The sequence below is a fragment of the Notothenia coriiceps genome, unplaced genomic scaffold (assembly GCF_000735185.1).
Source record: "Notothenia coriiceps isolate Sejong01 unplaced genomic scaffold, NC01 NC01_scaffold00024667, whole genome shotgun sequence".
NCBI lineage: Eukaryota > Metazoa > Chordata > Actinopteri > Perciformes > Nototheniidae > Notothenia > Notothenia coriiceps.
Window position 1 is genome coordinate 109,257 of NW_011357368.1, and position 14,342 is coordinate 123,598.

General features: G+C 42.2%; 1 protein-coding gene across 1 annotated transcript; it reads right to left on the minus strand.

Annotated features, from left to right (window-relative positions):
- Positions 1–1,789: 1,789 nt before the first annotated feature.
- Positions 1,790–14,127, minus strand: sfrp5 (secreted frizzled-related protein 5). Its single transcript, XM_010782361.1, has 3 exons — positions 13,099–14,127; positions 6,306–6,383; positions 1,790–3,345 (listed from the first exon to the last, which is right to left on the minus strand). The coding sequence occupies exons 1-3, from the start codon at positions 13,655–13,657 to the stop codon at positions 3,017–3,019; spliced, it is 966 nt and encodes a 321-aa protein (XP_010780663.1). The 5' UTR covers positions 13,658–14,127; the 3' UTR covers positions 1,790–3,016.
- Positions 14,128–14,342: the final 215 nt, after the last annotated feature.

Sequence of the window (14,342 nt, forward strand, 5' to 3'; positions counted from 1 at the left end):
CCTTCTACAGTACATTGTTGCCAATGTACAATGTGTTGTCCAAAGATAATACAGTTATAAACATTATCCTTAAATGTCTTGTGCTCTGATCAAAGGTTGTTTTTTTCCAGACTCTCTCCACCCATCCTGAAAATGGAGTGAAGTTACACAATCTAATAAGGAATATTAGATTATTGAATCTATTGTTTTTCACTTTTGAGATCAAATAAAACCTCATTGATACAACTATTTGAGATTGCTGGAAGAGATCGACATTTTACAGCCACTGGTTTTATTGTTGGTATGAAATAATAATGCATTACTGAGTATGATACAGTGTGAGTGACCGTTGAGTGCGTATGTGTGTTACAGCAACAACCACTATTCAACTGTGAAAAGGTGATGCTTATCAGCACACTGCAATAAAAACAGACAATGTGGCCATTCCTCTACATCTTTTGAATGTGTGTGTGTGTACAGTAGCGATGCCCTTTTTGCACTTCTTTTCTATACTTGTTCTACTTTTTTATTGGAACTGATGCTCGTTTGAAATCAGTTCTCATTGGGATGAGACAATGTGAGCCTGTTCTATTTTTCCCAAGATGGGTCTTTTGTGTGTGTTTTTACCACATGTATGTCACTTGTCCCTCATCAGGCCCTTATTAACTCCAGTGACCTTTGAGGAGGTGCTGATGGGTGCTTGTGGGACCCAGCCAACATTCTCCCCGATCTCCTTTTTCACCTTCCCTCTTTTTTGTCTCCCTCCACTTCAGTCTACTGAATTACCACATCTTGTCTTAGCTGCTCTTCGTTTTCACTAAGCTGTGTATAATCTATTGCAACAGAGCTGTTTCAACCCTGGTCCGCATGTTCCAACAGAAACTACTCCACCTGTATGGAATTTAAATGTTTAACTCAGTGTTTATCGTCTTTGATTGCTCTTAGAGAATTGGAAGTTTCGAAGTTTCCAATAAATGCGGACCTGTCCAACACGTGTCTACCCATAATGCCTTTCCCTTTCTGTCATTCCATGGTCTACAGGCAATGTGTACTATCTCCACAATCAGCTGGAAATAGGTCATTACTCTACTGGCGTTCACGCTTCGAGCCGTTTCCAAAAGTCTTCCCATTTCGGAAAATATGGGCGGAAGACAACAATCATACAATGTCACAATTGATCCATCTTGTATTTTGGAGCCCTTATATGCCAACTATTTTTAAATTGCGTTGACTGAGTTATGTGAGCGTCTGGGTGGTTTTGATAAAGTTGGTTGGTTACATTGCAGCCTGCTGTCCGTCTGCGTCACCCCTTTACTCTTTAACATTAAAACACTGGGCTTTTATTGCCCTGGCTTTCTGTAAAACTGTGCCCAGTGTGGATCTGGAAGATTTTGGCACTGAACACAGCGTAACTGAGGTTTAAACTTTTTATTCCCTGGGAAAGGAGAAATGAAGGTGCAGGGCAGGCTTATTGCAATCTCACAGTCCTTATGTACCTTCAATGTAATATTCTAAACCTAGATGGAAACCTATAAGTAAATTAAAATGTTCATTCGTATTAATTGTTTATAAGAAAAAGTATGTTTTTCTAATGTTCTAACTTTGGCTGGCTGGATTTAGAAATGGCAGTTTAAAAAATTGAGAAAAAAAGTAAGAAAGCTACTGGGCACCTAAAGTATGCATTTTCTTGTGCAAACATTCTTTCAGGAAGTCAAAGAAACATGGATGAGCACATGGTTAAATCATAATGATAAAGAAATGAGATCAAAGGAATATTCTTTATAAAAATTTCAAATATATTTTATTCATTTACTTTTTTTTTGTAAAACAAAGATGTATTTCAGTAACATAACTACTTACAGGTTAACTGATTAGAACATATTGTCATAGTTAAATGTTCATCTTTTATTGCTACGGCAACAGTGAATTCAGGTGCTATGTCTGTATGGATGATTCCTGTCTTCATACAATAGAAGTTTAACTGAAGAAAATTTAAAAAAGTACAAAACAAATAAACATTTAAAGAGTGATAGTGAAAAACAGTACCAGAGACTTATCAACCCAACAGTGTTGGTTCTGTCCAGAGTCTCTTTCTCTCTCTTTCTTGACCACTTGTTTTCAGGAAGATGTCTTCTCTACTTTAACCTCATCCTCTCTCCAATTGAAAAGCAAGAATATTCAAGTTTCCCTCTTTCAGGCCACATGAGTGTTGCTGTACAAAGTCAGTGGAAGCATCCTCCAGTCCGCCAGTCTTCCTCGCTCCATCTGTCTTCTTTCCCGGCAGGGATAAAAGAAAAAAAGCCCGATTTCTAATCATCTAGTATTCGTCGGAATTACCTACTTTTTACATTATTACAACACAGTTTAGCTGATCATCTATATGTCTCTGCTTTGATGTTATTCCTGGGAGCTTTGTGCCCAATTGCACAGCCCCCTTGTACTGTAGTGTATAATTTCTCTCTTTTTACACTGAAACAAACCCTGCCTTCCCACTGAACTCCCTTAGTCTATACTTATTACATTATCGAACATGTTTTCCCTCCAATAGTTGCCTCAAATCTTTCGTTTTCCATTTTTTAATGCGGCTGTCTTGATTAAGTTGCTGTTGGATATCACACAAGTGATTCTGTCTTCTATATTGGAATAGGAAAGTAGCATTGTCAAGGAATATATTTATTGAATCACAGGGGATCTAAAATGTCTGTTGTTCCTTGGGAAATACAATTACATCACCCAAATTATTATACAATCTGTGGTTACTTTGGGTTTTTTATGATGTGATTGGAGCTGCTGAGTGTGCAGCTTTTTTCCCTCTCCAACATTAACATGTCTGAATCATCTAAGCAGATCAGGACGATCCCCTTGACAACCTGATTCAAGTTAAAGCTGAGAAAATAAAAGCTTGGCTGCCCTACGACCTCTTGTAGGACTATTTGTCAGACTGTTAAGAGATTTTCCAGGGATTTGGGGGTCAGGAACGCAGAATTAGATTCTATGTGGGTGAAATGTGTGATTGTAGATTGTGCTGCAAGCCGCCTCACTGGAAGACAGTGTGATAGGTGGGACACTGATGGGACTTCATGTACTTGATGGCGAATTTGAGCTCCTTGCTTTTCTTGTCCCACTTGTGAATGGACATGAGCAGCAGTTGCTGGTCCACTTTGCGACCCATGATGAGGAAGTTGGTGCTCAGGCTGTCCAGCTGGGCGCACGGGCAGTTGGCTCCATTCTTGATGTACAGGGTCAGCTTCTTCAGGTCCTTTTTCCTTAGCACGCCCTGCTTCAACACTTTCTTCTTCTTCTGTGCTGCAATCAGCTTCCGGTCGCCCTTTTCCTTCTTCACCTCCTTGATTTTCATCTTGAGGGCTAAGGGAGAAGATATAGACATATTTAAACTCTTTATTTTATCCTATAAAACAGATATTTACACCTCGACACTGTTAATGTGTCACTCTGACTTAAATGTTAATTCCTACTGTGAGCAGCTGTGACATTTCTTCCTCCTGCGGACCGGCACTGAGTCCTGTGCTGCGCCAAAGAAGCAGCTATTTTACACCTCTCCTGAGTATCATAACTTAAACTCTCCAGCAGCATATAAAAAGTGCATCCTGTGTGTGTGTGTGTGTGTGTGTGTGTGTGTGTGTGTGTGTGTGTGTGTGTGTGTGTGTGTGTGTGTGTGTGTGTGTCCAACTTGGGGAAAACTCATAAATGAAAAGGAAGACATGTTTTTCAAGTTACAACCTCCTTTTATGAAGCAAGTTCATGTCAAGTCTTGAGCCCTTGAGAGTAAGTCTTAAGTTACAAGTCTTCATTAAGTTAAGATGATAGTTTTTTACTTGATTTTACCATGTCAAAGATTCGGACCTGCATGTTTTTGCTTTCAAGACTTAAGGTAAATCTCTAGGAAGTTAGATTTGAATGAGGCAAGACTCTCTGCAATCAAGTTCAGGTCAAGAGTAAAGAAAAGTCTAAAGCTCTGCAAGGTTATCATCCTTTGTTGTCCATACTCGCTTGTCTCTATCATTTTCTATGTAACACTCACTCTGTAGTCAGTTTTTCTTTCTAATGCTCCTCTACTGAGAAATTGTGCTCACGGTCCTGTAGTTTTAAATCAAAAATATACAACACAGATCAACTCTGTTTTTACAATATGCAGAGTTTAAATACTGCATACTTCAGTGTATCAACTTAATGAAGTTCCAACTCCTATCTGCTGCTGTCTCATGTTTATAGACTTACCATGTGAAAGATTAAAATTGAACTGCCAAGCATGAAAGAGGAATTCTGTGGGTGAACATTTTGACAGGTGAAATTAATCATTTGCCGTGCAAAGGCACCGGGTCGGTATGAAGCATCGCTACAGTATGTACCCTACCCAAGCCTGCTGGAAGATCGCCATTTCGCTTCTTGCCTGCATAAACATCCCTCGGTACACTCTGTTACGTATACACAGTACAGGCGAAGCGATAGCATGTTCAAAAAGGAATGTGTGTGTTGAGTTGCCTTTCATCCGCATCCTAATTCACATCCAGCTCTTTCACTGAGGGCATGTGTTTGTTTGCGTGCCTCAGTTTGTGTATGTTTTTGTGAATGAATGCATTCATGTTCACATGTGTGTTCAGTAAAGATAGAAAAGATAAAATAATGTCACTCCCTGCTTCACTTTGAATGCCAACTCATAATAAGTATTAAGTGATGCAGCTGGCTCACTTTGCAACCTGGCCAGTATCCTTGTGACAAGCTGTGCGCACATATTTATACAAACATACCTTTTTTTAAGTGAGCACATTTCCATAGAGGAAGAAGGAGTGAGAAGTGTTCTGTCATTTTGAGCAGATGCATGTTTTCCTGAAGCTAAGTTGACCAACCTCCACTTCCAACCAGGTGTTGGTTTCATGTCCGTGCCCTGCCAGACTCACATCCCCCACCCTTTTCTTTCTTTTTAACGCTTGTCACTTGTACTGGTTTGCAGGATGGTACATCATGGAATGTGGAGGGATCAGATATCAAAAGTAGACTGTAATAAAACGCAGAGTATAAACTCCTCCCAAGGCGAACATTGTTCTTAAGATGAATAGGCAACAACATTCATAAGGCATGAGATCAAGCTGCAATCTGCTATCGCCCTATAGAATAACATTGTGGAGTCATTCTGGCCTTGATCTCCAGATCCATACGTCATGGCTATCTTGACTTCTCTACTCATCCTCATGCATTCACATACATTAATAGCCAATAAAATGTCTGTCTTTGGCTTGCTATCTGCTTTCACAACTATTTCATTTTAATCAACAGAAAGAATCTTATCCATGAAAAACACCCTCATGATGGAAGATTGAAATATCTAATCCAGAAATCAATCAGTAAAAAATGTATCTGTGATTCGGTAGTCATGATAAATGATGGGGATGAGCCTGCAGTTTGTTTTGGCTGTAGCAATGAGCACACACATAAATGTAGTGGTTGGATGTGATTTGTTAGGCTTTGATTAATTTATAACTCAAAATGGGTCGAGTTGTGTCTATTAAGGTCATTTCATAGGTGTGGGTGAAACCTGAACTTTGTTTCTAAATACAAGTCTGGCCCAGTTTCATTTTAAATTACTCTACTCTCACTAATCTGTTCGGAAACATAAGCCATGTTCTTCAGTCTCCCAAGGTTATGAGTTTTTTCATCACCATTTCCAGTTCATCGCTCAGAATCTAATGACCAGAGAAATAAAAAGCAGTATATCATTAACTCTAAAGGCTGGGGAAGTAGTCCATGCAAGCAGAAATTCAGCCGCTGTGGAGTACGATGAGCCAAAATCCTCCAAAAGCAAAAATAATGGAATAATTATGTTCTGGCTTTGTGTGCTGGTCATTACTGTGGAGGAACTGGAATGCGAGAAAGCAGAAAGATAAAATGACGTTGAATGGACATCAGGGACTGGAATCTGTTATAACTCATGTGAAGAAGAGGGGTTATGATAGCAGAGGGAATAGTTCAAAATGAATGGGTGTTATGCACTCATTTTGACTGTTTTTTACTAACACCTGCAAACATATGGTGTATGTGGTTTAGCAGGAGAGACTGAAACATAAATATAAACACATAAATACTGGTGTTTAAGTAGATGTGTAATTTATTTAAATTAAAAGCCAAAATCAACCTGTAGCTTACGTTCGGTACTTAAAGGAGAGAAAGTTGCAGTATAATTTACAATATACGCTCATTTTCAACATTCATTCAGTAGTTTCTGAAGTTTTTTTAACTACCCTATTCCTGTATTCTCTACTGTATGTGACCACACAAGCAGCTCTCAGTCTTTAGTTGATGGCACTTACCAAAGTCACTGGCGCAGTAATGCTCCATGATGTTGTCTGCTTTCATCTCATTGTCACACGGCGGGCACACCTTTGACACTGAGGGGGACAGAGAAAGATTATGTTTCATTAGCAACTACACACATCTCATATAGTCATTTTAAGGCTAGATTAGCTAATACCTAAGGGCTGAGTTGAGGTCAGTGCAAGTGAAACGAAAGCCGTGTCGGTATGAAATCGTTAAGCCCTCAGCACTTTTGAGGCACTTACTTGCAGCCCCCCTCCTCATGTCAGAGGCTATTTGCTGCAGAGCGAATACACAGTCCAGCAAGCTGACTGATGTTTGCTCTGCAATTACACCGCACAAAATGTTTTTATTCTGGCCCTTGTATATTTTGGTGGTGCAGGCGTGGGCTTGGCTGTGCAGAAAGGTAAACGCTGCTGCTGCTGCAGCCGCTGAACACGGTGAAAGGTGATTCAGTATACAGAGCCAGCTCCTAGGCCACACAGCAACCACACATTGTGAAACAGCAAGAGGAAACCAAAGCAACAACTTAAGTTTATTTTTATCTCGAAATGTATGGTCATGGCTGCTTTGCTCTAAAGCATGTTTAGCTTATCTAACTTTGATTTAGAACTTGATTGTTGTTATTGTGCTCTCATGCAACTTATGAGAGAAGTACAGGCCCTACATTAAGTATTTTTGTTTATTTACAGCAAAATCCTGTTTGTTTCTACAGCAGAAAATAGAGAGAAAATTAAAATATGATAAATAATCCTGACATTTTTGCCTAATCATATATTCTCACCAATGCCACGCAAGAACTTGCTTCCAAGCCAGTGGCGTAACAAGGTTGTGATTGGCCCCGATGCAAATATTGTTATATATTTTTTATTTCATGGGCCCCTGGCCCTGGCTCTGAGCCCCGGTGCATTGCACCGTCGATAGTTACGCCACTGATCCAAGCCCTTAATTTCTTCAATCTCAGACACACAAAACTCACATAAAATGCCTCAAACTGCCTTGCAATTTACTCCAAAGGCTTTTCAATAGAAACTATTATTATGACAATTACTACATAACCTCCATGTAATCCTTGTAGGGCTGGTTGTTGCTATACACAGCTAATATCAGTCAACTTATCCACAAAACAGAGCCTTGAGCCAATCGAGAGAACACGCTATAATATTAGAAATGGCCAGGGAGAGAAGGATGTGGAGTAGAAATCTTCCCCTCACCACATGCATACACCTACAGGGCAGACAATTATCATAAGCAGGTTTTTTTTGGAAAGTCTGCTTATAGGGGAGTTACATTTTTCTATTGCTCACTCACAGCAATATCCAAAATATGTTGAGATTTCTCCCCCCTTCCTGTTTTTTCCTGTGTGTCTCACACTTACAAACACACACAGGATAATCCTAGCACAGTCCAGCAGCGACCCCTGGGTTAAAAGTCAGGGTTCAAAGGTTATCACCCCAGCCCAAACCCCAGCGTCTGGGCAGATAATGAGAGGGGTCATAGTTGAGCATGCTTCACTGCTCAGGGTCGTGGGGAGGTGAACCCCCTAACCACCACTGAGTTTATGGATGTGTGTAAGCGCTCGTATGGAGGGAGTTGAACCGTGTTCTTGTAGAGTATCTGCCAGTTTTTCCTTCTCTGAGGTTTCCCATGCATTCACAGGCGGGACCTACCTACAGGGTCAGACCTCTTAATTGTCTGGCGCTGACATGAAGACTGGGACAAGAGCACGGAAACACACGCACACACGCGTTTTGATAGATGCCAAAACTCTAGATTTGTCTGTTTTGAATGATTCCCTTTAAGCTGTTACTTCTTATTCAGACTCCACTGTAATTCATTCTGGTTTCACAGGGGTGGTATGTTGGCAGGAGGCCCATTCGCGTGGATGCCAGAGCATGTGTCAGGAGAAAGCAACCCTTCCATGAAACTTAGTTGAGCTTGGACAGAAAACCACCATTTGGATGCCGCTGAGAAATCAATTAAGCGACGACTGCCCTCGTCACGTTCTGCTCTCCGTCGGGGGAACCACCGTCATGTTCTAATGGGAATCACTGCTGCGTGGATTTCTTTTCCTGGACTAATTTCTACTCAGCAAATATTTTGACATTAGGTCATTCATGTATTTTGCCACCATCTCAAAGCAGTTTAGGAATTGTTGCGCCATGTGATTGAGAATCCGAGAAATATGCTCTTGCCTTGGTTGACTTTGGACGTGACTATGTCTGTGTGCTGCTTTTCGTCATGCTGCGTGCTGGGTTATAGACTTCATCGCCCAAGCTTAAATATTTCCATTCCCAGTGACGAGTGTTATAATATTGTCTCTCAGAGCTGATGTTCTAGAAGAGGTTGGGAGTGGATGATTTTGGGTAGGAGGAAAGGATGATGGGAGCAGTACGAGTAGGGAGGTGGTCTTTTGGAAAGCCTGCTGGTAATCTTCAAACAGCAAGCCAGAGTAGCAATGACGTACGGCAAGAGGCCAGTAATTTAAGTGCAAAACTTCACTTTCTCCATTTCAGTCTCCATCCACTGCTGTGTCTGTTTTTGTTCTCCTTGAATTGCATTCCACCTTAATATTTATTTAAAAAATATAACTTTTTCTTAATGTGAAAAGTCATATATCAAATAATGACATACTTTTGGAATCGAAGGCCCCATAAACAGTGAACAGCTTTGACCTCCAAAAACAACACAAAACCATGATAATATAATAATGCTAATTTTCTTGTAATTAGTTAATAACATTTCCTGTAAATATCTGTTTTCAGTGACCTAAAACGCAGCTGGGTGTGGACAAAAGGCCAACACACTGTTGAAAAGCTATGTCTGCAGAATTCAGGTGTGGACACAGTTTAAAGAGTAAAAACATCTTGACACACCATTTGTCATAACATGACATTTAAGAATCCTTCTCATTCATCTCAAAGAGTCTCTATGAAATACCAACACTGTAAATCACATTTTATCTTTGCAACATTTCTTATAGCGTAAAATATATTGTATAGCCTCTATGTTAGTTACAGTAAGCTTCCTCTCAATTTGTCTCTGTCTCTTTCTCTCCAACATACACACACATATCTTCCCACCATACATGATCAGATCTAACAATATTGTCATCCGATCCCCTGCCGTGTATTCTGCCTCATCCCCTGCAGCCAGAGCATCACAGCAACTTTTATGGGAATAACGTTCCATTTAAAGTATGTGCGGGTCACTATCTCATGCCTCATTTGGGCCCTTTAAGTTACGAGCAGCAACACTTATGACATAAAACGGTACTGTGCCGGAGATGAAATGCAGCGTGTGATTTATGTCGGAGGTCCTAACATCTGTTTAAATGCGGCATGCAGACGGACAGAGGAGGACTTAAATATGGCCCACAGGCAGCCCCCGGGGCCTCTAAAACACAGCATGCTCCTTGCATCTGTAGGAATCCTATACAGAGGAGAAAATACATTCTCAAAAGGCCGAGGCAGTCTTCCATGCACAGAGCATTGGATCACATTTTCCTTTTCATATAGCAGCCAGGGCCACATGAGTAGCACCCATTGTGCTGCTGGGGACCTGACAGTGCTGCCTGTCTCCTTTAGCACGGTTGTAACTTACACTAGCCGCATCAATGAGTACGGCGAGGACAGACAATATCTTTCACACCATGCAATTTCAACGACTTTCACTGGACAACGTGCATATTGTCTTGAAGAGCAATTTTAATTATGGAGTTTACCCTATGCACTTAAACCCGGTGCAGAATTCTCCCTTCGCCTATCACACCTGTTGATTTGCTGATGCTGTCAGAGGCTAAAGGCAGCATCATTAAATAAGGTGGAGTTGATGGGTGGCAATAACTGTGCTCTGCCCGACAGACTGAGATCAGTTGGCCTCTTTTCTCCCTGGATGTCTGTGCCCTCCTGTCAGCAGTCTGCCTGTCTTTGCTGCTATAATACCTACAGCCTTGTGTTTCACATAATCACACCCCATGGGCCCCTGTTACACAAACTCATGCCAAAAATCATATACAACCTGAGCTCAGGTGGTGGTGTTCCTCTCAGTTTTGGCTATGACAGAAAGGTGGAAAGTGAATCTGACTATGTACTGTTAGTTTCCACAGGAGCCCTCGAACCGTGCTATATCATGTAATTGCAGAATAGCTCCGATAACATTAGGGCCTCCTGGAGAGGCAGAGCAGCATAAGAACACGTAACTCCTGTGATTGATCCAACTCCCAAAGATTCAACCGGATTAACACAAGAGTCCTCATGTGATCCTGTGTAAGGGGAATCAGCATGTCCATTAAGCATTTCCAGAAAACTCACTCTTAGAAACAATTCTTAGCTGTAATTCCTTTGTTATTATTGCTGGCTCTCTCTCTGTGTGTGTGTGTGTGTGTGTGTGTGTGTGTGTGTGTGTGTGTGTGTGTGTGTGTGTGTGTGGTGTGTGTGTGTGTGTGTGTGTGTTGTGCTGTGTGTGTGTGTGTGTTGTGTGTGTTGTGTGTGTTGTTGGTGTTGTGTTGTGTGTGTGTGTGTGTGTGTGTGTGTGTGTGTGTGTGTGTGTGGTGTGTGTGTGTGTGTGTGTGTGTGTGTGTGTGTGTGTGTGTGTGTGTGTGTGTGGTGTGTGTGTGTGTGTGGTTTGTTGTCCTCGGGATGGCCTCATCGGCACATCTGAGAATCTCTGTTTCTTAAAAAAAAATGTCAGTGAGCCTTTGGGCTAGAAGAGATATGGTTTCACTCTCAGTTACAAACACACTATCAAATGTAATTGTTAAACTACACTAATATTATCCTTTTGTATCTATTATTTAAACATTTAATTCAACATCTTTTTTATATATGCATAAAAATGCTTGACAGCAAAGAGCCCTTTCCATATTTGCAGTGATCTCGCACCATCTCTGTGTAATCTATACGCATCCGATCATTATTTGATTGGAAAGGATCGACAAACAGTTGCCTGTTTCAGGAGGTGACAGATGAAGTTTAAGCCGCCTCCTTCTCAGGGAGCATGTAAGAGAATGAGTTATGGCTCTGCAAAGCCCAAGTGTCACATAGTTGATACTCCTCCTACAAAAACAGAACAGCCATTTTCCCTAATGGAGTAAGTCAGCCCTGCATGAATTCATGAGGGTCCAGATAAAACTTTTTACCAGAGTAGATAATTAGATATCGGCTTGCTGCAAACATACATGATAAAAAGCAAAGATAAGTTACCGAACGTATGATTTACTAGACTAAAATGATTTTCTGGGATTATTTGCTTTCATTTGTATCACTTCAGAAAATCACTATAATGCATCAAGTTAAGGAAACTACTTTTACGATACAAAAATACAGGAAGATGTCAATCAAAGTAGATATAAAACGTGATAAATGGTTAAAGGCAAGAAGTGAAATAATGAGAATAATAAACCGTTTTCCTTTGAGTCCTTATTGAAAGCAGAGAGGTAGACACTTTTTGAGCTGCAGGAAGCAGCTTTTCTCCTATTCTACCCTCTGTCTGCCTCTCCTTACTCTCCCGCTTCCCTCTCCTTTCACTTCTCTCCATTCTCCCTCTCAGGGACAATCAGACTTAAGCCATTCCCATTCTCTGCCTGCCTCTCTTGTCCTGTCATGTCCACTAATTAGTGTGAGCTCAGTAATTGGCCTTCTAGCTAATTGGCCTGCTGGCTGCCAGACCCAACAAAGGCCTAGCAGGCTGGGACACAGTGGGAACTGTCCCACTCCACTGTCTAAAGACTCTCATCAACTCCCTCTCTGCCTCTCAGCTCCGACTGCTTTTGTGAATAGGCTGCTTGAGTAGTGGTGGTTCATACACACACATGCACACACCCTTTTCTCTCTATTTCGTTCCCAGCTCACTATTGGCACATATGCAGGTTTTTTCTTGTTTCCTGTGAAATCTTTTATATTTTTCAATTTTTTTGTGAATCAAATCTTAGTATAGTAATGTCTCTTCTTATTTTTGTCTCATCTTGGTTTATCTTTTCTCATTTATTGACGCTCCGCAGACCAGCTTGTGAGTTGCATGCCTGCCAGCTTTGAAATAAGACATTCTCCATTCAATCAGTGGTTAGATTGATTGATTGGCTGTCGTTGGATGTCTGCTGATAAAGGTGTGTGTCTGTACGCATGTGAGTGTGTGTCACCTTTTCAGCTAAAGTGTGTTTAACATCACAGTCCATTCATCTTAACTCGGTGATCGATCTGGCTGTCGGAGTCTCTCAGTCTCGTGTCTCTCTCTCTGAGCCTGTCTGTGTCCGGCCTGAAGCGTATGCAGATGACAGAAGCCGACCTCCACCGTCCACTTACTCAGAACTTTCCCCTGTAGCCTTTCGCTGCTCCTGTCTCCTCCCAGACTCTTTATAGTGTCTCACTGAAACTTTCATCTGTCATCCTTGTAGCGCAGTCAGCCTCACAGCCGTTTTCGGGCTCTCGCTATTTCTGATTCTGCAGGCTCCTAAATACTCATCTGTCTTAGAAATGTTGTCGGTCGGAATTCTGGAAGTTACAATGCAGAGACTAACTGCAAGTCATGTTACAGCAGTAATTGAATACAATTGTTACATGTTTAACCCTTTTAAATCACTTGTTAATGTGTGTATTTATATTGCTTTCTTCAATCCACGTATCATACCTGATAAAAATCACAAGCTAACATTTTACCTGCTGTTAAAGCATTAATTTCACTTTCTGAAACTATTGAGGACTGTTGTGTGTGTAGATCATTCTTTGTGTGAGCATGCTTGAATGAGTGTGTGTGCGTTAGAGTTGGTGTATGTGTACATAGCTGCCCTACCTGGTGGCTGGGTGGCCTGGTTCCCAGTGAACTGCATGGGGATGCAGAGGTCGTTATCAATGGGGAACTTATCACAGGTCAGCATCTCCGGCCAGGGGAAGCCGTAGGTCTCCATCACCGGAGCACAGCTGTCCCTCACGGCCTCACACAGCGAGCGGCAGGGATAGATGGGTCTGTCCAGGCACACGGGTGCAAACAGCGAGCACAGGAACACCTGGGTGTCAGCATGGCACCGTTTGGCCAGGAGGGGCACCCAGCTGCCCGCCTGCTGCTTGACCTCTGGCATGGTCTCGTGGTCCAGGAGGTTGGGCAGCCTCATCTTCTTGTAGCCCACGTTGTGGCACAGGCGCAGGTCAGCTGGTATGTCCACACACTGGGGCTGCTTGGTGTAGAAGCGGCCATTGTGGAAGTTGTCCGACTGCCAGCTGTAATAGTCGTACTCGTCTGCGGCTGAGACGGTGAGGAGCAGGAGGAGGAGGGAGAAGAGCGACAGGCCCAGTGCCAAGCTGGAGAAGCCCTGGGTTAATGCCCACCTGGGGCTCTTTTGTCCATGTGCCATCTCTCTCTCAGCCCAAACCAACAATTGAAGAAGGTTGTATCCAAAGTCTCCAAAGCGAAGATAAAATGCAGAGCAGAGAGGAACAAGTGGGGCAGGCGTACAAGCTGTAATCCCTTTTTTTTGTCCTTAGTATGATCGCTGTGGATTGAAAACAAAGTGTTTAATTCCCTTCTTCCCTGGAGAGTCAGCCCTCTAAGCCTTCCTGAACACCTCTCTGTGTGTGTGTATGTGAGCCTCAGGTAGTGCAGTGGGGAGGCAGCAGTCAAGGAAGGGTGAGCACTAAAGTAGGACTGCTGGTTTTCTAACTTTCCCTGTTCACAATTTCTCACTCTCTCCTTTCCTCTCCCTATCTTGGAACTGTCTCAGCCCTGCTCTGCTCTGCTCTCTGTCTATCAGTCTGTAGCTGTAATGAGGACTACCTTAGGTTTTAAGAGGCAGTGGTAGCTGCTCTCTGCGGCTGCCTGCCCCCTAGCAAGCTCCCAGACCACTCACCTTCCCACTGGCCTCCCCTGCACTCAGTCACAACAGCCTCATCCAATCACAGCCTTGGGGGAGGCTCTCCCCATAACACTCCTCCTACCCCTTGTTCTCAACAAAACCCCCCCTCTACAACAAGTTAACATGAGTGAGAGAGAGAGAGAATTTTAGTTGATTCATCCCTCTAATATGCACAAGATTCTTTGGT

Coding starts and splice junctions, on each gene's coding strand:
- sfrp5 (XM_010782361.1), bottom strand. CDS start 13,657: ATGGCACATGGACAAAAGAGCCCCAGGTGGGCATTAACCCAGGGCTTC. Junction 6,384..13,098: donor CCAGGCCACCCAGCCACCAG/GTAGGGCAGCTA, acceptor TGTCCCCCTCAG/TGTCAAAGGTGTGCCCGCCG. Junction 3,346..6,305: donor TTACTGCGCCAGTGACTTTG/GTAAGTGCCATC, acceptor CTTCTCCCTTAG/CCCTCAAGATGAAAATCAAG.